Consider the following 22,547-nt stretch of genomic DNA (forward strand, 5'->3'; position numbering starts at 1 on the left):
CCAGGGAAGAAATCCTGCTGTAGCTGTACATCGAAAAGCAACTCACAAAGACACTCGTGTGGACCCAGAGGGGCAGACTTCCACCTTCAGCTTCCTCTGTACAAAAATGAAGTTTATTTCCTACCTATAATCAGAGCCGTGTCGTGGGACCCGTGGGTGCAGCCCGGTTGCCCCCCACCGCCGCACCTTATGCAAAGGGCTGGATGCAGGCGGAGCCCCTTCCCCGCCTGGCCCCCGCTAGTTTATTTCGGTGAGTTTACACCCCGCCACGACGCAGATTTTTGTCGATGGATCGGCGTGGGGGCCCCAAACTTGATCTTGCAGGGGTGGGCCGGCCCTGCCCATAACGGGGGCGCGTTCCCCTCTCCCGCTTTCCCTGAGCCTGAGGAAGGGCGTGAGCCCGAAACCCGGCAGGAAAAGGTCACTTCTCCCCCCTCAAAGGGACCCTCTCCGAGCCCAGAGGTTTCTCTCGCTCCTCAGGGGGGAACTAGCGGCGTCCTCGGGCCCAGGCGGCCTCACGGCCCCGAGCGAGGGTGAAGGCAGAGCGGGCCCCGGCGGGCGGGGTCGGGCCGGGCCGGGCCGGGTCAGGCCCGTCGTGCGGGGCCGGGCGGGGCCAGAAGCCGCCTCACGGGGGCGGCGCCGAGGCCCGTTTCCCCGCCTGCGCCGCCACCGCTGCCTCCTCCCCGGCTCGCCGCGGTTGCGGTGGAGGCGAGGCGAGGCGAGGCACGGCGGGCCTGGGGACTGCCGCCGCCGGGCCGGGTAGGTAGCGGGGCGGAGGGGGTGGAAGGGGCCTGTGGCCGCCCCGCCTGTTAGGCCCCGTTTGGAAATGTTGCACGGGTTGTGGGGGGCGGGCACAGGCCAGGGCCATTGCTCGCCGTGGGCTGGAGGTGAGCACCCCCGTTCCCTTCCGTCCCCGGGATGACTCGCTCCCATTTCAAAGGCTGGGTGGCAGGCCTCGGCTCCTTCCCTTCCCTGTACGTTAGGGTGGGTTAAGAGGGCTGGGGGGGAGGCAGGGAAGTCGTTGAGCAGGTGCCGCCCTGTAAAATGGCCCGACAGTGCCAGACCCACAAGGACTGTGGCACCCTGGCTCCTGCCTCATTGGGGTTTGGGTGCTGGTAAAGCGGAGAAGAGCCACGTGGGCACATGGTGCCTCCCTCCCCGGTGCAACCGGTCCTGGCCCGGTGGGGCGGACAGGGGGCTGCGGTGCCCACAGGCTCGACCACCCGTTTTAGGCTGATCCGAGACCCTATTGCAGGGGGAGGAGGAGGAGGGCAGGGTGTGCGGTGCTGCCGCCTTTGCCTGTTTTCATAGCTTGACATCGCTGCTGAGCCGTGGGCCCGCGGTTTTTCCGACCTATTTGTAGAGAATCCTTTTGTTTTAACATCCCTTGTCACTTAGCTTTCAGCCTTTGCATTATTTTGTCCCTCTAGATGCTTGTTACTCCTTAGTATAGTTTTCTTCCCCCTCTTTCCATTGACTCTTTCCCTTGATTTTGAGGTAGCTAAGGCGCTTCTTGTATAGAGCAATATCCTGAAGCAATTCTTGTCTGTATGATGTTGAAATTGCTGCTTCTTTTGCCTCTAGTGTTATATTCTTTAGGTGTACTGCCCACCGTCCTGGACCCTTTTAGCCTACAGTCTGTTTAGTCATTACTAGTTCTCAGGTTAACCCTTTTAAAGTGCGGTGCCCCTTTTTAGTTATTCTTCTGTTGTCCCTTTGAAGGATGGTTTCCATCATGTCATGATTGCCTCCTCCCAAGTTTCCTGTCACCTTTACAGTGGCAATCAGTTCTTCCTTATAGGCCAGAACAAGATCACGATTCATAGTTCCCTACCGTTAATATAGTTATTAATCTGGGTATATGTGACCATATGCTGTTTTGTCTTGGGCAGTATGGACCTGCCTCCAAAGGAGGCTATGATATCTTCTTGCAGCCACCTCCCAGCCTGTTATTCACTCGGGTTAACCCCATCCTTGCCTGCCATGCATTGAGGATAATAGTGTAAATTTGGGAGGCTGCCCTCAGACTACCAGAGATGCTCTAACTTACTCTTCTTTGAGCCACCTTGATCTGACTTAACACTAAGTCTGAGCAGGGTGCCTCTGTCCTTTCGCAGGGCTCCCTTTTCCCCAAGATAGCACCTAGGACCCGTCAGATGGGGAGTTGGGGGAATCCCAGGGCCATGTTGGAAGTGGATACCTGTCACCCTCACTGGGATCAAATCCAGGTCCTTCCCGTCTGTAGCCAGTCACCATACCAACTGAGTTACACAGCTCCCTGATTAACGTTGTGGTAGGAAGCCTTCTCTGGCTGTAGACCTCTCTCTCTCTCTGAACAGATGGGTAAGGTGTTCCTCATTCACTTTTAACTGGCCTACAGCCTGCCAACTGCAGTGGCCTTACAGCACTGCTTCTCTTTGAGTAACAGAAGTTAAAGCAGCCTATGAAAGGTATAGATTTTAGCCTGCAATATTTCAAATAAACATCGCCTTTGTTGTTATAGGTTGATCTTATAGAGGGGTTTTGGACATTTCAGAAGGCTGTGTTCTGCATGAGGTTGAAACTACATACACTGCAGAACCGTGTGCCTCATTCTGTCGTCCGTCGTCCCGTGTCCCCCTCCCCCCCCCCCACGAGACAATAACAAGCTGTACTAGAAATCTGCTTCTGAACGCAAGTGTGCGTCTTGATTTTTCAGTTCCCCTTTGAACTTACAAAGTTTAGTTTTGCATAAGGCTGCTGTTTATCATGACACTATTAACCTACAGATTTCCTTCTTCTTTCCTCCTGGCTTCCAACTTTGGTTTTACAGTGATTTTTCACATTAGTTAAATTGAAACTCAGCATGTATTGTGAAACTATACCATATAACCACATATAAGTAAGCATGAACAGCCCGAGTTTAAACAGAGAAAATTGACTGCGTTTTACTCTACCAGAAATCAATACAACAGAAATCCAAGTAGTCCACCAGTCAGATTTATTTTAGGAATAACATATATTCGAATTCTGTTTATGTTGTGTGTAGAAACTTTAACATTTATGTTATTTTAAAAAATAAACCTAACAGTTTTTCTGATTCTTTACAGATATGTTGATATGCCACCATCCAACATTTTTTTTAGTAGTTATGGTAACTTGGAATGTTATTAAGCATGGAGATTAAGTTAGATGTTCTAATTTCTACATGTATCAAGCAAAGGAGGCCTTGGCCTCGCATTTCCTGGCTGGGACAGGTAAGAGTCCTTATATTAACATCTTCAGGAAATGGTTTATAGGTACCACATCAGTTATTAATTTAGATATCAGTTGCTGAAGGAAGGAGTTGGGGATCAGACTAATAATTAAATCTTCTAGGCCAAATTCAGTTCTAGCATAAGTGGGGGCTAAATATGGCCCTGTATTATAAACCATTGCTGAGAAGGGTCGTGTTAAGATTGGGGTTATAGTCTTAACTTCATTTTCTCAGGACTTTCAAGAGCTTAACTGTGCTCTTAATTTTTATATTTTGTATTTAATCAATAAATAACCTTCCCCCCCCATTGGTTTAATCCAATTACCACATCTGTCAGCACCATTTTTCATGCAAAATAGAAAATAGATTCTTTAAAAAAATGAGAGATACATTTTATCTTTCAACAGGAAAAAGAAGCAGTTTTTCTTTTAGATGCTAAACGTATTAATGAAATTAACCTGGTATCAGGAAAGACAAAAAAGAAAATTCCTCGACTACAGACACTGCTGAAAAATGTAGCTGTCTTAACAACATCACAAAATGGTTAAGTATTAACATTTTATACATTCAGAACTGAATTTTTATTTATTTTAAATTATAAATTATAGGAATTTGGACAACTTTGTTAGTGTAAAAGGCCCGGATCTGACAACTCTCTGCATGTGCAAAGGAATTTGCCAGCTCGGGGACAGTTGTAGGACCTGGGCCCCAAAAGGAGAATTTTTAACATTTAATATTTTTACAGCAGGGCTGTCCAACTTGCAGCCCAAAAGGGTCTATCTTGTGGCTTGCAGGCTCCTATCCAGCCACTGCTTCCTCTCCAGCATCTTATGTTGCTGCCGGGGACTCTGGGCTTCCTCTTCCTCTGGCTTCTACTTCCCCTCCTCACTCCCAAGGGTGAGGTGGCCTGGCCCACAGGGACCAGAGTCCACACAGCAAGGGGTGCAGAGGGTCTGCACAGTGGGATGGAAGAGGAAGGGGGCCTTCACAGCAAGTGGCATATGCAGCCCCTTGCTGTCTAGAAGTTAAATGGCCCTGCTTAACAGTAAAACAGTTATAAAAGTCTTTCCCTGCTATGCAAACAGGTGCTTGGTTGGCAGGAATCCTTACAACAGGAGAGCTGTTTCTCTGGAATAAAGACCAAGACTGTTTGAAAACTGTGCCAGCAATTGAAGAGTCTACTAAGGTGGTTACAGTGGCACAAGGTAGAATTTTCGATTTGTTCTTTTTTAAATCAGTAATCCTGCTGCCATGCATATTTCTTTATTTTTAATCCATGTCTAGCTAATGATAAATTCATTCACACCCTTGGCAATAGGAAGTACAATTCAGATTTCCCTCCTTCCTAGGGTTTGGCAACCAGTGATCCTTCTGCATCACAATTTATGCATGGGAGGTCACCCAGGCCTTTGATGCCCATATGTAGGCAGGAGATTTTTTTTGGAGGAGTGGAGGCTGCCCAGACCTTCCATATCCCTGAGACAGAATTCAAAGGCCAGACTGGATCCAGATATTTGGTATCTCCATAGCTGTATTTGTACAAGCATCCAGGGATTGAACCCTGGTCTCTTGTATAGTAGACAAGGATTCTACCACTGAACCACAGGGGACTCCTTTTCATGGGGAGTGCTAACCTAACTGTACTATACGGGCCTGTTCCTCCTTGCTTGCTCTTCTGGCCCCATGACTCTTAAACACTTCTGCTGTGTAGTTGTCCATCTTCAACAGGGCAGGGTAGAAGGTGTTCTTAGCTCTTGTAGGGTGTGAAAGATATGGCTTTGAGTTTCCTCTGGCTGAGCAAAACTTAAAATCCATGTCTCCCACTTTCTGTATGTGTGCTGTAACCATTAGGGAAAATTAATAGGGGTGCTTGACCTGGCGTCAGCAATGTATGTTGGGCATGCTCCACTGGCAGGCTTATGCATCCAGTCCATATAAGTCCTAACTGTAGGCATTAGTTCCTTCCAGAAACTTGGGCCCAGGGATATCAAGTGAATCCCAAAATAGTTTTAGTAGATAAATGCCCAGCACCACTCCTGCAAACACATCCTAGACAGAGTGTCGTCTAAGCACATTTCTAAAAGCAGCCACAGAATATTTTTCTGCAAGTAGTGGGTGCAGAGTAAGAGTAGGCTCATTTTTTGGTGGCTGTCTTGGGATTGCTACTGAGGAAGTATAAACATACCTTGAGCATTAGGAGGGAATTAAATAGTAAAGGGCCATCCTGGGAATATTCTGTGCATTGTGGATGGTGTGGCAGTTAATGAAAAGGTGGTTGTTGGGGACTCAGACAAAGGGGCATCAAGCCTGGCGTAACTGGCAGAAACAAAGTACTAGCAGTGACAAAGATGGAGATGTAGGAGCTTTAAGATGTAGGAACTTTAGGACAACCACTAGAAGCTTGAATTTGCTGGAGAAGAGGGAGCCAGTGGAAAAACTGATGAACCAAAATAGAGGCAATCTTAAAAGCTTTCATAGCCTGGAAAAGTTGATGTGTAGATCAAGGAGAATAGTGAAGAAGAGATTGCAGTAGCTGAAGGAGAGGCTGTTAAATTTATCTCAGACATGAAAAGACTATCCCAAAAGAAATATGAAGGTAAGTTTGTCATTTGCCCCTTTCACGAAGGCTATTACTATTATATTGGACCAAGGCTGCTGTAAAGCTTACTGTTTCAGTGCAGTTTAAACTAAAGTGAAGTGCATGGCATTTCTTTGTTTATTTGAAAGCAGTTTGAATTTGAAACTCACCATGCAACTTGTGTCCCTCTTACAAAGTTTACTCCTGGTATAAATGACAAGACAGTCTGCTCTTTGTGTTCTTTTTTTAATTACACTTACTAAGCACAGTTTAGAATAGGTTGTTCTAACACTATTCTGATATAAGTTAGTCTTTTTAGTCTTTTTAAGTAAAATTTATTAAATTAAATCCAGTGGAGACAGGAAAGGAGTAACTCTTGTGATACAACATTATTTTTTGCAGAGTGTTCTATGAGATTGTATCTGTATGTATCAGGAGATGGCAAAAAGGTGCTGCTCACTACTCCTACAGTGTGCATCTTCTTGTGGGAGAGCACAGAAAGCAAAAATGCATCCTCTTCTAAAAATCCTTCATTGGCTGGGCATTGGTCCCAAATTTTGCCTGAAGAATCAGTTGTGTTACCTTCCATCGAAGATAAAGAAACTGGAGTGAATGTTGATTTCATCAAGAATGAGGTAAAAAAAAGGTAGCATCCTTTTTAAGTAGGGTAACTTCTCCTTTAAGTGAAATAGAGCCTCAAACTTACCAAGAGTTTTTAGTGATGTCATGGCTATCTTTTTGGCAGTGTTTGCAGACTTAACTGTGCAGTTCCAAAACAAGCTTTAACGAGAGAGACTTAAAAAAAAGTTTCATATTGCATGTTGAAAGCTGTTTTTATTTCCTTTACAATTGCTCTGCGTGCTTTTTTGAAAATGTATAACAATAGTGAACATTCAAATATGTAACATAGATATAATTTTACAGCATCTTTCTTATTTGTGCTTTACAAAGCACAGTCAGCTTTATATAGAAGAGTTATGTAGAATGGACATTAACCTTTTCCTTTGCATTTTCGGCAGAGTCTAGAGGTTTATTTTAATTAAGCTCTAGAGACCAACAAGAGAGATCTTAATGTAAGGGCTTATCTGAAGAGTAGAGATGCGAGGATTGCAGCAACAAACTAGTAGCATTTTTTCTCTCTCAGCTCTGGAGGTGAGAATCTAGTTTTGGCTTGCAGTCCTGCAGTTTGATCTGCATTAGTGTATATCCCCCCCGCTGCCCTGGTGACACGACTCCTGTGCCTGCCAGTGCTTTGAGGAGTGTCGCGCCACTGCCTGCACTGCAGCTCTGCATGATGGAGGCGTGTTGCTGAGGTAGTGGGGGAGAGGGTGAGGGTGGAGGAGCAGCGGTGAGGATATCCCCGCGTGGCCCCACTGTTTCCAGCTGCACCAGGTCATGCCCACCAGGCTCCAGAGGCCCCAGGGGAGGGAAGCAGGGCAGGATCCCAAGCCCACAGTCTGCTCCTGCCTTGGGTACAGACCTGAGGGACACGGGTCCCCCCTGCCCCCCGAGAGTACTCATGGCAACGGGGAGATGGCTCTCCCCCTCCCTTGGACGAGCCACCCGTAACCCCATCCTGCTTCCTGCTGGGGCCCTGCAGCTGTGCATTGCAGGCCTGGGCCCCAAGCCCCACCTGGCTGGGCAGCAGATTCAGCCCTGCCCAGCTTCCTTTCCCCACCACTTACCTGCTGGAGCTACATGCTGCCTGGGGCCATGTGCATGTGGCACCCCCTGTCTCCTGCTCCCTCCCAGCTCCCTTCAGGCTGGAACTCTGCCAGCCTGCAGGGAGCTCATTGCAAAATGGCAAAATCCGCGGGTTTCTCTTGTAAAATGAGAAATCCGTGTTTGCCTCTAGTGAAAGGTAAAACCCACGGTGTACTTCATTTTTCCGAGGGAAACGGGAAACCCAGATCCCTGGATTAATAATCAGTTATTTCACAAGCAGTGTCCTTTTAAAGTGCTCCTGTACCTGTTAGTGTATTGTACTACAATCATAAAGAAATACTTATTTTTCTGCTCATTATTCTAATATAATAAAAGCCTTTGTCCGTCTGCCCATCTGTCCCTAATGCTTTTATTCACCCTGATTGGTTGTCTTAGCAGCCAATCACAATGCTGACTGAAACAACCAATCAGAGTGCTCTACACAGACAGAGACACACGGCAGATCACTACCATCACAGCAGGGACTGAGGGGCAAGGGCAGCACCTCGCCACCCCACTCCCCAGCCTTGGAGGCGGCAGTGGCACAGGGTGCTGGTTGTCCTTGCCCCCCCCATCTGGCCTTGCTGCCGCATCCAAGTGCTGGCCACACTCCCCTCCCCCCTTCTGACCCCCCCCCAGCAGAAAGACAGAAAAGTGTGGTGCGGGGGGGAGGCGCATGGGGCCAGAGGTGGAGTGGCGGCACCACAGGGTGCTTGATGACAGTGCTTCATCCCTGCCTGCCCTCACACCCATCATTCATGACTGAGGAGCCGGAGCAGGGCCCCCCACCCCCCCTCCCAGCCCTACTTCTTAGAGTCAATAGCATTGGGTGTTGTCGGTGCAGTGCTGGCCTTGCCCCTCTGCTCTGGCCATGCTGCTGCCACCACCGCTGCCTGGCCCCGACAAAAGCTGGCAAGAAGTGGGGAAGGGGAGGGGGAGACACAGTGGTGGTGCCCCGCTGCCATCACTGGGCCCTGGGAACAGCTGGGAGGGAGGAGGGGATTGCACCTGGCTGGATGTGCAGCGGTGGCAGTGCAGGGCGCTGGGTGGCAGCCACAGCTGCCACCTGCAAGCTTTCCCCCCCTCCCCTGCACCTGGAAGGCATTGGAGTGGCTGGGGGGGCACACAGGGCTGAAGGCAGAGTGGCAGCAACATGGGGTGGTGGGTGGCAGCACTCTGTTCCCCCCCTCCCCTCCTTCCCCCATCATTCTTGACCGGGAATTGGCTAGTTTTATAATAAAAATGTGCTTCTCCCTTATATTTTGCATATTCCTATATACTGTTATGTTACCAACTAGCACCATTTTCAGTTGACTTGCTTGAAAAACCAATCCCTTCACCTGCCTTTTAAAAAGTTGTAAGTTTATTTTGGTGAGAACTTTTTTTTTTCTTTCTTTCTCTTTTAGTGCAGGCAGTTCTCAAATATGCTTTAAGAAACAAAGGTTTGAAGTTTCCTGTGGAAATATATTTCTTATGGAAGTAAACTCAGTAGGGAAAGTAGATCCCTGCACACCTTTTAGCATATGTCTATAAACAAAACATGAGCGATTTAGAATGACTAGGCACATCTACACATGTGCTTTAACGCACATTAGCCTATTTTAATGTGCACTAGCGAAAGCAGTTTTTTCATGACATTTTAATGTGCATTAAAATAGGCTAATGTGCCTTTTTCTTGTACCTCACAATGGAGGTACTAAATTTTAAAGTGCATCAGTAAAAGTGCATTAATGAATGTGTAGACACACCCACTGATTCTCTGCTAATACCATAACTGAAAACTAGCAGAATGTGACAGTAAGTTTCTTAGTGAGATTTCATAATCATTATATCATCTAGGGAGGCAGGTCCTTCAGACATTCAGTGCTTCAGTAGCCAAAATAATAAGTCTTGGTATAATTTAAGTTAGGTTGCAGGGTTCTGATGAGAGTTTTGAATAGCTTGCCTTAACTTCTTCTAACCAAAAATGTTCTGTGAAGTCTGATTTTAATTGTAATAGCAATAAACACTGGACTAATGTGTGTAGGTTATAAAAACAAACAAACAAAAAACCCCAACCTCTTTTGCAGATATTGGGTGACTGCTGCTTGTGTTCTTTTGTGTTTTATTCTGTGGAATGCTTGATGCTGACATTTTTGGTGCTGCGTTGGTCTGAAAACCGCTTTAGGTGAGTTCAGAGTCATTTGAAATTTTGCCATTGTATAAAAAATTGTTTTATTGTTACTCAAACATTTTGGAGCTAGATATTCAAATACATGGAAATGTTTGTTTACATGTATGCAGAGTTATTTATGAATGTCAACAGCCGGCATGTATGAACTGGCTCGCATTACTTATAAACATATTCAAGCTACTTATCCATAAGTGTATAAATGCATTTGGTCAAACTTTAACTGCATAGCCCAGAATGTTTCATATTAAACAATTCAGTTTTACTGAGAAGCAGATTGTCCCATTATATGATTACTCTTACTGTTGATTTTTGGCAGGAAGCTATTCACAGGCTACTGTACATGGAGTATGGAGGGATAGGCCTGAGGTTATAGTACTCCAACCCTTGCAGAAGGGTACCTGCAAGTATTAGCAGCATTTATGGGGCAAAATAATTAGGCCTGTGTAAATTGTGTATTCTTACTTATGCCTTACTTATCGTTTGACAACGATCGCTCTGTTTGTGCTCTGTGTAAACATATTAGACCAAGTAGACCAGGGCTGTCCAACTGGCTGCCTGTGAGGGGTTAAGTTGTGGCCCCTGGGCTCCTGTCTGGCTGTTGCTCGCCACATTGCTCTGGCTGTGACAGCAGCCAGAATCTTCAGGTTTCCCCTCCCTCCTAAAGCTGCCATTTCCTTCCTCTGCCCCAGGGGCAGGGCAGTGCAGCATGCTATGTGGGGGGCTGAGAGTGAGTCTTGTGGGTGAAGGGGGGGAAGGAAGGGGATCATGCCCAGGGGTATGTGGTGCCCAGGGGCTTAAAAGCTGGATAGCCTTGATCCAGACTATTCCCAGCCAAAAATGTTTCTGCTATACGTTTCTTACTATTTTGTCCAGTTCTGAAAATCTCGGGAGATAAGATTACTGTTCTTTCATTAGTGAGATTAGTTTACAGTGAATTAGATATAGCTCGGTATCAGGAAGTTTTGCCATATTTTTCCTTAATTTCTTCCTGCTATTCCTTGATATACACCTATGCACATCTTAAATAACTCTTTCTCCTGCTGTTAAATAGGTATACATTGTCTTTCTACTGTATTTCCTTTATCATATTTTAGGTCTGGTTTAAACTTCTTCAAATCACAAAATCATAGAAAAATAAGGATGGAAGGGACCTGAGGAAGTTATCTAGTTCAGCCCCCTCTTCAAGGTTGGATCATTCCGTTTAACCTATTCCAGCCAAGGTTTTATCTAACGTGCATTTAAAATCGTCCAGTTGTGGAGATTCCAGAACATCTATGATAATCTGTCCAGTGCTTAACCCTACTCTGATGGATAGAGCGTTACTCCTAATATCCAGCCTAAATATCTCCTATTACTATTTAAATCCATTATAACATGTCCTGTGTCCTGTGGATGCAGAGAACAGTTGGTCGCCATCTTGTTTCTCTAGATTAAATAACCCCACTTTTTCTAACCTTTCCTTGTATGTTTTCTGAACTTCTCATAATATTTGTTGGTCTTTACTGGACTCTTCCCAGTTAGTTTACATCTTTCTTGAAATGTGGTGCCCAGAACTGGACAGTACTCATAAGTGAGGCTTCAACCATGTTAAACAGAGTAGAAGAATCATGTCCTGTGACTTGCATGCAACACTTCTGTTAATACACCCGAGTATGCAAGTGGCATTTTTCCCCCAATAATAGTTCATTATTGTTTACTGTTCAATTTGCTGTTCACTATAACTCCCAGGCCCTTTTCTGCAATACTGCAGCCTAAGTCATTCTCCAGTTTGTTTTTGTGCATTTGATTTTTCCATCCATCAGGTACTTTGTACTTATCCTTATTGAATTTTATCCTATTCTTTTATGAGCATTTCTTCAATTTATTATGGTCACCTTGAATTCCAGTCCTGTGCTACAAAGTATTTGTTACCTCACTCAGGTTGGTGTCAAATGCAAATTGGCATTCAGTTCCATCCTTCAGGTCACTAATGAAGATATTAAACAATACCAGCCCAAGGACAGATGCCTGGGAAGCCCCACGTGATACTTCCATTGCATTTCCCATTTTTAGTTGCCTGGGACTTCTATCATATTGTATGGTTTAAACAGTACAGATGCCTTAGTTCAGGGGTGCTCAACCTCTTCTCCTGGCGGGCTAGATGAGCAATGGCTCACCTGTCCATGGGCCAGATCCAGCCTGTGGTCCCAGTCCAGCACTCAGGGTAGACATGGTGGGGCCCCATCAGGCCACGTGAGAGGGAAGAGGGTGTGGCCCAGTTCCAGCCCACCCTATGGGGGAAGGGGCATGGCCCGGCCCAGCCCAGCCTGACTGTGCAAAGGGAAGGGGACATTGTCTAGTCTTACCTGGCCCATGGGGGGCACAGGATATGGCCCAGTTTTGAACCATCACGGGTCTTGGGGTTTGGGAATTTGGTAGCAGGGGAAGGTGGTCGTATTAATCAATCTTTTGCATTTCAGTAGATCTCCTAGTATTGTTTCTCTGTATCCTATGTCTACACCAGCGTTACTTCCATTTTCAGATTCTGAGTAGTCCTGTGTTGGTAGGCTTATACTACATAGAGAGGTTGCTGAGAGAGGCTGTAATTGAGAGGACTATGGGTGCATAATAAATGAGATTTTTATGGTGTAGATGTGCTTTTTGCATAAGTTTATACACAAGGCCAGAATTATAGTCTAATACAGTAAAATCTCTGTTACCTGGTACTTCACCAACTGGAATACTCTATTAACTGGAGTTTTCGGATGGCTGGCCAGACACGGGGGGGGGGCTTGCACGCGACTACCACTGCCACCTACCACCCCGTGTTGATGCCACTCCACATGTGGTCGCTGCCACGCCCTCCCTGCCCCCCGGTGCTCTGCCAGCTGGACATGGGGGGGCGTTGGGGGAGGGGGGAGCTTGCATGTGACGATCACTGCCACCACCCTGTGCTGCCTCTGCTCTGCTCTGCTCTGCTCTGCTCTGCATGTGGCTGCTGCCGCCACCCCCCCCCTCCCCCCCCACTATTATCTGAAAAGCTTGCCAGGTTATTTCAGGTAACCGGAGTTTTTACATAACCAGCAATCCCCTTACCCCAGAGATGCTGGACAACAGAGATTTTACTGTACTTCGAGAACTAAAGGCAGATGGCAGGTCTGGGTAGCAACATGGGATGCCTTTAGATGTGTGGAGGCTGCTCCAGTGCACTGAAATTACAGTGCATTGGAGCAGACATGAGCATGCTAATTAGCATGCCTCTAGCGGTCTCTGTGTCTCATGTATCAGCGTCCCTACACTTCAAAATGGCAGCAAGGGTACTTTAACTAAAGCTCATTTGAGGAGCACCCCCGGTGCTATTTTGAAGCATGGGGACACGGATACACGAGACAGGCACTGTAGGTGCTTTAATTAGAGCATCCCTTCCACCCCACCCCCAGAGCATGTGTAAAGATGCCCTTAGAGACTGGTTCAGAGAGGCATAAGCTTCTGTAAGAAACAGGCTACTTTGTCAGATGCATCCACTTGACTTCAAACTAACATGGCTAACTACCTCTCTCTACTCAGAAATAAAGTTTAGTTCATTCTCATCTTCCACCATTTTAGAAACATTTTAGTAAATATAATCTATAGAAGGGTTTTTAAACCTTTTCTGAACAGTGTACCTCTGGTGGCTGGTCAGGAAGCCAGGGGAGGAGACTATTCGGCAGCTGGTTGGAGCTGGCGAAGGAGGGTAGTGGCAGCTGGTCGCGGGGGGGTGGCCACCTCTTGCAAGCTTCTCCCCCTGCGTCCGGCTGGCCAGAATGTTTGGCTTGCAGAGGGGCACCGCTGCCCTCGCCCTGCCCTGGCCTGACCCTGCTTCTGAGGCAGCGGCATGAGGTGGCAGTGCTTTGTCCCCGCCCACCCATGCATACCCCCTGGGAACCCCTAATCTATAGTTTATAGGAAATTTAATTTTCTTTGACATGCTCTGCAGATCTTGTTCATATATATGGTTTATAATGCATGAGCCATTATATCCTATCTTAATACAATTTTAAAATCTCTTCCTTTTTAATGCAGTTCTGTTCCTTACCATATCCAGTGGGCACAGCAAAAATGTTCTTTGCTTAGTCTGGTTCCCCAATGTGAGCCAGTAAAGTCAAGAGGAGCCTTGCTTACTGCATTTGCAAGGGATGGACTTTTGCTGGCAGTAGCTATGAATCAGAATGATCCAAAGGTATGAATGGTATTCAGGATATCACCAATGTAATCCTGTAAGTTAAAATGACCTTCTTAAACTTTTATGGAATTAACCTTTAGATAGACTTTCTATTAAATCATATCCATATTTATAGCTAAAAAAATATATTTTAAAAAGCATTCCTCTCAGAAAAATGGACAATCTTCCTGACTTTCAAAAGACTAGTACTTGATATAGAAATCCACTTCAAATATCATGTCATCTCTAACCTCCCATTACTAAGGCAGACAAAACTCTTGGGGTAGAAACACAATATCTTTTATTAGACCAACTAAATAGTAGCAAAAATTTTCTTTCTTTGCAGGCTTGCAGGCCCAAAAACCCTTCGTCAGGCATAGGAGAATTCAAAGATTGTAAAAGTTCTCCCAGGTAGAAAAGAAGCTTTCTCTTGCACAGGGGAGGTACAGGATGTTAGGGTTCTCCTGGGTTTCAGAGTCCATGTATGAAAAAATGGAAGGTTGTTTGGGCCCAAAAGCTTGCAAAGAAATGTTTTTTGCTACTGTTTAGTTGGTCTAATAAAAGATATTGTTTCTACCCCAAGAGTTTTGTCTGCCTCTGCTTTTTAAACTAACACAGGTACAACCTATATCCCTGAAACATGGAAGATATTGTAATTAACCATTTGAAAATGTAAACTTCATTGCTAAGTAAACTTCATTGCTAAATAGGAAAGAAGCAAAATTCAGCTCCCTTCCTGACATCTGACACCTTCAGGGAAGAAGCCTGATGGATAGAGCCTTGTCTCAGCCTAATCTGCCCATGTCACAGAGCAATTTTTCACAAATGGACTTTGAAACCCAGAAGAACTCTACCATCCTTTACCTCCTCTGTGCAAAATGAAGTTTATTTTCTACTTGGGAGAACTTTTTCAATCATTGAATTCTCCTCTGACTGACAAAAAGGGTGTTTGAGTCCAAAAGTTTGCAAAGAAAGAATTTTTTTTTTTGCTACTATTTAGTTGGTCTTATAGAAGATATTGTTTCTACCCCAAGGGTTTTGTCTGCCTCTGCCTTTTAGACCATCAGAGCTACAACCTATATCCCTCCCATTACTAAGGCACTTGCTTCGTCTGCCCCTTTTCATATTATCTACAACAAATTACACACAGAAAAAACCTATATTGCAAGACCGTTAACACTGCAAAGCCAAGCACTTTTGAAAGTTAACAAATACCAGAATGTTACTCCTGTAATCTTACTTATGCCTTTTTGAGTTTATGCATTATGGCATATTCTCCAATTACATGATTACATACTCTTTTTAATACTTAGCACTTGCTCAGTGCACAGAATGAAAAGAGCTCAGTGGATTAACAAGCTATTCAGTATTTTGCTTTATTTTGAATATTCAGCATGTATGCACAAGGTGAGGCTGGGAGAACATAGTGTGCAGTCATGGAATTCAAGGTTGTATTATGTTTGTGCCTAAAACGGGTGGGCAGTTATTTCAGGCGGAGGGCCACTCGCTGAGTGTTGGCAAGCCATCAAGAGCTGCATGACAGGCAGCCAGGGGCAGATATATATTAATTTTCTACATTTTTTTTAGGGGCCCTGCGAAGGACCTAATAAAAGATATACAGGTAGTTTAACAGTCTTGTAGGGTAACTGTATGTATATAATTTACTAAATGAGAGCAAACTGAAAAATATAAACAGCATAATTTTGAATCATAGTACCATGTGCATGGATCACCAGTAGAGTTGGAAGCTTTTGGACCCATAGGACAGAGCTCTGTCACTTGACCTAATGGAGTAACTGCTAGCAGGTTGTCATGATATATGTGGACTAGGCACTGAAAGGATATGGTTAGTTGTAGTGTAGGGAAAAACAATGCATCTTTTCCTGATCGTGTTTTTGGAGATGGCTAGAATCCTTTCTGAAACTTGCCAAAAAATTCAGCCAGATTCAGATACCTGCCCTTAATTTTCAAGGGTAGAAATATGTTGAGATGTTAAACATATATTATTTATGATCAATTATGGCCATAGTATTTGTGCATATATTAATGTTTCCAGTGCAGTAAATCAAAGACTCAATTTAGTGTTAAGATAACGTTTTAATCAATTTATTATTTTATTTTTTCCTTAGGCAACTCAGATTTTGTTCTTAAACACATTGAATTTAATTACTGTTTCTGGTAACCTCAAAGGATGTAGTAGCAAGAATCATATGGTTCCATCCAAGTTCATCAGGTCAGTGTCTGAAGGAATTTTATTTGCTTTTTTTCCCCCAAAATGTTATTCAAAATGCCATGAGTTAACAGAAATGTAGAATCATAAAATCTTTCTTTACGATTTTTCTTTTAATTTTCTTCTATCTTTGCTAGGTCATACTGGGTAGCTGACATGAGCTGGACTCATAATAGCCTTTTTTTGGTTTGCATGTTAAAGCGTGGTTCGTTTCTCTTACTGACTCGTATGGGTGAATTACTGACGTTGGTTACTTCTGGCTGCTCTATAGAATTTGGACCAGCAGAGTTTATTCCTTTACATCCACTCATAACATACAGGTGAGACTGTTTAAAAATGTAGAGGGGTTTTGATGTGGGGGGTTTTCTGTCACTTATCAGATCTTCTTTCTTACATATTTTCAATGTTTTTAAATATAGTTTCATCCTTCAAATTCAGCCTTTTACTTTCTATGTGTCTTTCTTCTCAATATCTGTTTCTCATTCATAGTTCTCTTCTATTTCTTATAATGGCTTTATCCTGCTGAAAAATTGACATTGTGGCAATGTAAGTATAAGCAATTTTTTCCTTTTAGGAACAGTTGGGTTTTTTTTAAATATTTCTGAGGTTAATATGAGCAGGTATCTTCATACTGTTCAATCATCAGGAGAAAAAGTCAATTTTATAAATGTAAAAAAAATGATTTTTTTAAAATTAAGGATAACAACATAGCTCTTATAATTTTGTTTTAAATTTATTTTAATGTTCAAAATATGAGAGCTTAACTTCCACACCCATACCTAATAATTACGAGCTGTGGTCTGCAGTTCTGCATATTTGCATGAACAAGCAGCTAGATATTTAAATATGCTTTTGCAACCCCAGATCCTTAAATTTTACGTGAGACTTCTCACTCAAGTTAGACTTATAGAGGTAGATGCATTTCTTTGTTGGGCGTCAGCAATCTCATGTTTTGAAACAGTCTGGAAAATTAACAAAAGGAATTTGTACATGTGCTATATAAACTGTATTTAACTTTTGATTAAAAGTTACAAAACGTTACACATTTTAACTATACATGTAAGAATCATTTTCAATATTCTTGTGTGAATTTGCTTACGTTAATGAAAGATTTTGACTGTTCATATGGACTGAGAAGAGCTAAATGTCACACACTACTCCTAAAGTAGTCAACTCTTTTTTCTATATTCATCTTGTTAATGATTTTACATCATCATATCAAGTATGGTATTACATACTTTGAGTAGCTTGTCATTTGTGGCAAGTTTTTTTTATATTTGTTCAGGGAATAAAATTAAATGAACCAACTCCTGTTAATGCACAGTACTACTGAGCTCCTTCTATAAAGTCCTTCCATAAAGCCTATGTACTAGAAATTATGGGGCATCAGGCGTTCTTGTAATTGTTATGTGCATATGTACAAAATATTTGCTGGCCAAGAACTAACAAAAACCTGATCTTACGTGCAAGCAGGCATCACATGATTTTCATATACTGGTTGATTTTTAAAATCAGATTTTTGTATACATGAAAGAATATTTTTAATTGTAACGGAGTTGCTTATTTTGTACATGCAGCTACTCTTAAAGATTTTCTTAATATTTTAGCTGTTAAGGAGTGGGAATAACTTCTTCCTCATTGTGACATGGGGCTATCCCAAGGCCGGTCTAATCATTGGCCTGCCCTCCTGTTGAGGGTAATCTGCCCACCTGCCTTGCCTTTGTAACTTTGGAAGTAGTTTATAGGCAGGAGGCTGCCCATTTAATGCCCAATGCCAAAGGTGTAATACATGGCTCCATAGCGTCCCTACACCGTGTCCCATGCCTCGCAGATGGCATTGCTATGTGGCTCCAGCCCCAAATGGATCTCATTCTCTGCCCATCTGGTGTTCAGACCTCACCTGGATCCCTTCTCCTCAGATGGTCTAACTTCCGCCTTCATTCTGGGCTGCGAAACTCCCTAGACTTCTTTCCCTCTCGGCAGTGGCCCCCTCTGGGACCTTTGGCCTCATAGGCCCTAGCCTTGCCTCTAGGCCAATCAGAACTCCAGGCCTCTGGCTCTGGCCATCCCTCACAGTGGGCATCCTTGCCCTTTGACCATTTTGGTCCTGGCCCCAGCATTGACCAGTTGAGGGTTTCCTGGCTAGGTTCCTGAGCACCTAGCCCTCTCCCTGTCATAAAGGTCTGCCTTCTCATGCCCCTCTAAACACAGCTCACTATCTCTAATGCCAGCCTACGCGCAGTCCTTCAGGCCCGTCCATGTGGATCCTACTCTGCGCAGCCCACGCACGATCCTTCAGGCCCCCCATACAGACCCTACTTTACTCAGCCTACTCACACACGCCCCCTCACTGAGCCCACTACACTGCCTCCTCACTGGGGCTACAGGCCTTACACCCCTTAGGCCTCAGGCCTTTGACCTGCCTGGACCCCTCACGTGTCCCCTCTACAGGGTAACCCACCAGGTCATGGGGGTTGAGGCTATATGGCACCCCATACTCATCTTTCACCTGGGAGGCGCTGGTGTGGCACTTCCTGGGGACCCCCACCCCAGCAGCCCTCCCACACCATCCAACCCCAGCAGGGTGTGGTTTTAGGTCATTCCCCAGGACCAGGAACCTCCTCCAGCCCCATAGTTACTACCCTTGACTTCCAGGTGCTCTGGGAGCAGCAGATCTCCAGCTGGGCATTGTTATTCCTGCAGCAACTGCCATCTGAGCCCTGAGGAGCTGGGTTTATACTGAGGCTGCCCAGCCCCATCCTCCAATCCAGGAGCCCTCTTGCAGTTATGTGACTGCTTCGTTAGGCTACACCTCACCTACCCACTGCTCCACAGCCTGCTCAAACCTTAAAGTGGCAGCCACCAAAGGTGCCCTGCCACACACATAATTTGGAAACATAAGTCATATTCTGCTATTAGGTTCAAGATGTTGTGTTTATAAATATTTTTGTGGAATGGTTGAAGAGTTTGTTCTTTAAATACCCATGAATTTCTGTTGTCTTCATTAATTTACATACATGATCTCTATTCGTAGTTATTTTGATTTTCGTCTTGCAAAGGCTTACCGTGCTTCGTGATTAACTTTAATGATGAATCATCTAGTAAAGTCTTCTCAGGATCAGCACCTTATGTAATATCGTACACTTATGTGATATTATAATATGTCAATTTCTGCATAACAGATGAATGATACCACTGTTTTGCTCTGGTAGCAGCTAATTAGGGTTTAAAAGGCCTGTTAGTATTTTCTAATTTGTTATGCCTTAATGGCATATTGGTATTTTCAGATTATTTTATGATATAATGCTTGTTATAGTTTCTATTTTGGTATTAATTTGTTATCCTGCCTTTTTTTTAAATTCCTCTGTATAAATTGCAAAAATTTTGTTTTTAAGCAAAATACTTCTGATGCATTCATTTTACACTTAATGTACATGTTAGTTGCTTGTTTATTTTTTCTGATGTATTTTTATTTTATTTGCCAGGTCACAACAGTTCATGTCTCAAAATTCCACTCAGTCTCTTGGTTCATCAGCTTCTGAAAATGATCTAATGAGACAGAGATTTTCTGTAACAGCACACCCAAGACTACCCTACCTCATTTTCTCTGATGGGTATATGGTTACAGTTCTTAGGTTTTCTGATAATCTTTCACCATCAGGATTTATAAGGTCACTTCTGCTTGATTCAGCCCAGAAGCTTGAAAAAGTACATCAAGGCCTGATGATAGCTAAGGTACTTTTGTTTTTTGTTTTTTTTAAATGTTGATGATTTTCTTTTGGTTGAAGAGGAAAACAGGGTTTAAACAATGTCATCTGTTTTAAACAAAGTATTATAAAACACTTTGCAGAGGCAACTGAGAAGTCATGTACTTGCTTAGTGTTTACATATTTTAAGTAACAGAACAAAAATGGCACAAGATCAAATGGCTACAATTTGATTATGAACAAATTCAGACTAGAATTTAGAAGAAAATTAGAGGAGTCAGGTTTTGCAATGGTCTTTCAAACAAAGTCGTGGGGGCACAGAACCTGATTAACTTCAAGTTGGAGCTTGAAACAAATATGGAGTAGTATGATAGGGCAGGATGTTCTTGGGTCAGTAATCAGTGCATCTGATATGTAGATATAGATGTTTGCAGTCCCCATGTTAAGGGTATAAGGTAACTCCTGTGTGTGTGGGAGGTATCCTATACTTATAGGGACTAGGAAGGATTTTTTTTTCAGGACTTCATTGGCTTCCAGGGCTTTTTTCCCCTTCCTCATGAGCTTTGGATATTTGCCACTGTTTTAACTGGATTGCAATGGTACTCTTGCTGATACATCCCTGAGAAGCTTCTAAGGGTATCTGTTGCGGAAGTGGGGGCAGGGGAGTGTTCAGGGTCAAACCAATCACCAAATTTTAGGGGCAGGAAGGAGTTTTATTTCTGGTTTAGAGTGGCAAGGGAAATTTACCTTCTGTTGTAGTTTAGGGCAGGGGTATCAAACGTATGGCCTGCAGAACCCTGTTATCCAGCACCCGGGGCTGCTGCTGGGTTTGAATTGACACAGCACTTCTTCCAGCTGCTCAGGGAATCGCGTTGCATGCTACGCCCACTCCAGGGTCTCCAGGACGCATGCCGCATGTAACTCATGCTTCAGCTGATCTGGGACCAATACTATGTGTGGCACCCCTAGGCACCAGACACAATATGAGTCCTGGACTGGTTGGACCAGGGCCATGTGTGACACAATCCTGTTCCAGCCAGTCTGGGATCTGCACTGCACATTCCAGCCTCTCCAGGATCTGGGACGCACTGTATGCAGTTCAGATCCCAGAGCACCTAGAGCTGGCACCATGGGCACTGGAGGGGGAAAGGGTCGTGTCTGTGGGTCCATTGGCTCAATCTGGTATGTGTACTGGTCCCAGGTCACTCATCTGGCCTGTGGGGAGTTTGAAAACCCCTCATTTAGAGCATAGTCCTGGGATAATATGAGCATATATTAAATCATGGGTGTCCAAGATGTGACCCATGGGCCAGATCCAGCTCATGGGGTTGCCCATAGGGTTCCCAATGGGTCCAGAAATTTGGCAGTGTGGCAGCATTAATTTCTGAGGCTGAAGGAGCCGTTAATTGCCACTGCTCATCCTGCTGCCAAATTTCTAGATTTGTGGAAAGCCCCTTGACCCATATCCAGAGCACAGAGAAATATCATCTGGTCCAGAGGGTTGCAGTGTGGGGGGAGTGGAAATTTGGTGGTGGCAGGAAAGGCAGCTGCCACGACTCTGGGAACTGCTGCAGTTAACACTGCCAACAAATTCCAACCCCACAGGCCAGATGATGCACCTTCATATCCAGCCTGTGGACTGGCCCTGTGCCACTCATCCAGATGAGCTGGGCACCACTACATTAACCTAATAACTTCTCTGCCATGCACTCTTGTTCCCCTTTTCTTACCTGTGGCACATTTTATGGTGAGGTTTTTTTTTATTTTATTTTCCTGTGGCGCTTTATGGCTGTGATGTGTCAAAGGCTGGTGTGGACAACTTTAGGAATTCTTGAGAACAGTGATTCTCAACTTTTTTAGACTCAAGTTAGCTTTTGCTAGACGCAGGACACTGAAAATTACAGCTCTTAGTTTTCACTCATTTTTCTGACTAAAGAAAAATAATAGAACAATTCTTTTGTTTCAGATAACTCCAAAACACCACTGTAGCTCAGAATGCTTCTAACACCGTGGATTCCTAATTGAAACTTCTGGGTTTATCTTGTGAATTATGTTTACACACTTAACAGTGCTAACATTGCATGACATCTTGCAGCAGTTTCAAAGGATCACAAGGCACCAGTTTAGAATTGCTGCATTAGAAAAATGGCTGCATGCAAATGCAGGGGACTTGACCTAGAACTCCCTTCTTCTGTGTCTATAAAAAGATAGTCTTAACAAATTCCTTTAAGTCAAGGATGTCAAACTCATTTGTCCTCATGGCCTGGACCTGGACTGCAGGGCTTCTCACAGGCCAGCCTTGGACTGTAGGGCTTCTGGCCATGGCTGTTAGTGCTACTGTGTTGGTATCAGCAACCAGGTTGGTAATGCTGCTGCTTCTCAACCCTCAGAATCACACCTGCCAGAGCCACAGTGTCAGTGTGGCCAGCAGCCAGAGCTTAACACCACAAATTTTAGTTACTAGCAGGAAGTGAAACCACTGCATTCTTTGGCAGCGTTCTCCCCAGGGGTGCTGGCCATCCTGACACTGGTGGTAGTAGTAGTGATGAGGTTGAGCAGTGACGTCATTAACTCCTGGACGCTGGCAGCTGAAGCTAGATGACCCACCTCCTAAGCATCCTTCCTTATACATACCTCTGTGGGCTGGATCTTATCCACAGGCTATATGTCTGACACTCCTGCTTTAAGTGATAGAATAATTTGTTCTGAGACAAGAGAGACTTAGAATAATTTGGAATCA

At 44.4% G+C, this 22,547-nt stretch overlaps 1 protein-coding gene across 5 annotated transcripts in view; it reads left to right on the forward strand.

Annotated features, from left to right (window-relative positions):
* The first annotated feature begins 654 nt into the window (after positions 1 to 654).
* The window catches only part of CPLANE1 (ciliogenesis and planar polarity effector complex subunit 1), a 113,728-nt gene continuing 91,835 nt past the window's right edge, over positions 655 to 22,547 (forward strand). For 4 of the 5 annotated variants that reach the window (XM_019496024.2, XM_019496025.2, XM_019496026.2 and 1 more), the window contains exons 1-10: positions 658 to 759; positions 3,090 to 3,236; positions 3,643 to 3,778; positions 4,321 to 4,440; positions 6,216 to 6,448; positions 9,587 to 9,684; positions 13,732 to 13,888; positions 16,000 to 16,103; positions 16,238 to 16,420; positions 19,586 to 19,835. In XM_019496024.2, coding sequence (XP_019351569.2) covers positions 3,144 to 3,236; positions 3,643 to 3,778; positions 4,321 to 4,440; positions 6,216 to 6,448; positions 9,587 to 9,684; positions 13,732 to 13,888; positions 16,000 to 16,103; positions 16,238 to 16,420; positions 19,586 to 19,835 — 1,374 coding nt within the window. In that variant the 5' untranslated portion in view covers positions 658 to 759; positions 3,090 to 3,143. Of the gene's footprint in view, positions 760 to 3,089; positions 3,237 to 3,642; positions 3,779 to 4,320; positions 4,441 to 6,215; positions 6,449 to 9,586; positions 9,685 to 13,731; positions 13,889 to 15,999; positions 16,104 to 16,237; positions 16,421 to 19,585; positions 19,836 to 22,547 lie in introns of all 5 variants that reach the window. The other variant, XM_019496028.2, reaches the window with a different exon arrangement.

Source organism: Alligator mississippiensis, chromosome 3 (assembly GCF_030867095.1).
Source record: "Alligator mississippiensis isolate rAllMis1 chromosome 3, rAllMis1, whole genome shotgun sequence".
Lineage (NCBI taxonomy): Eukaryota > Metazoa > Chordata > Crocodylia > Alligatoridae > Alligator > Alligator mississippiensis.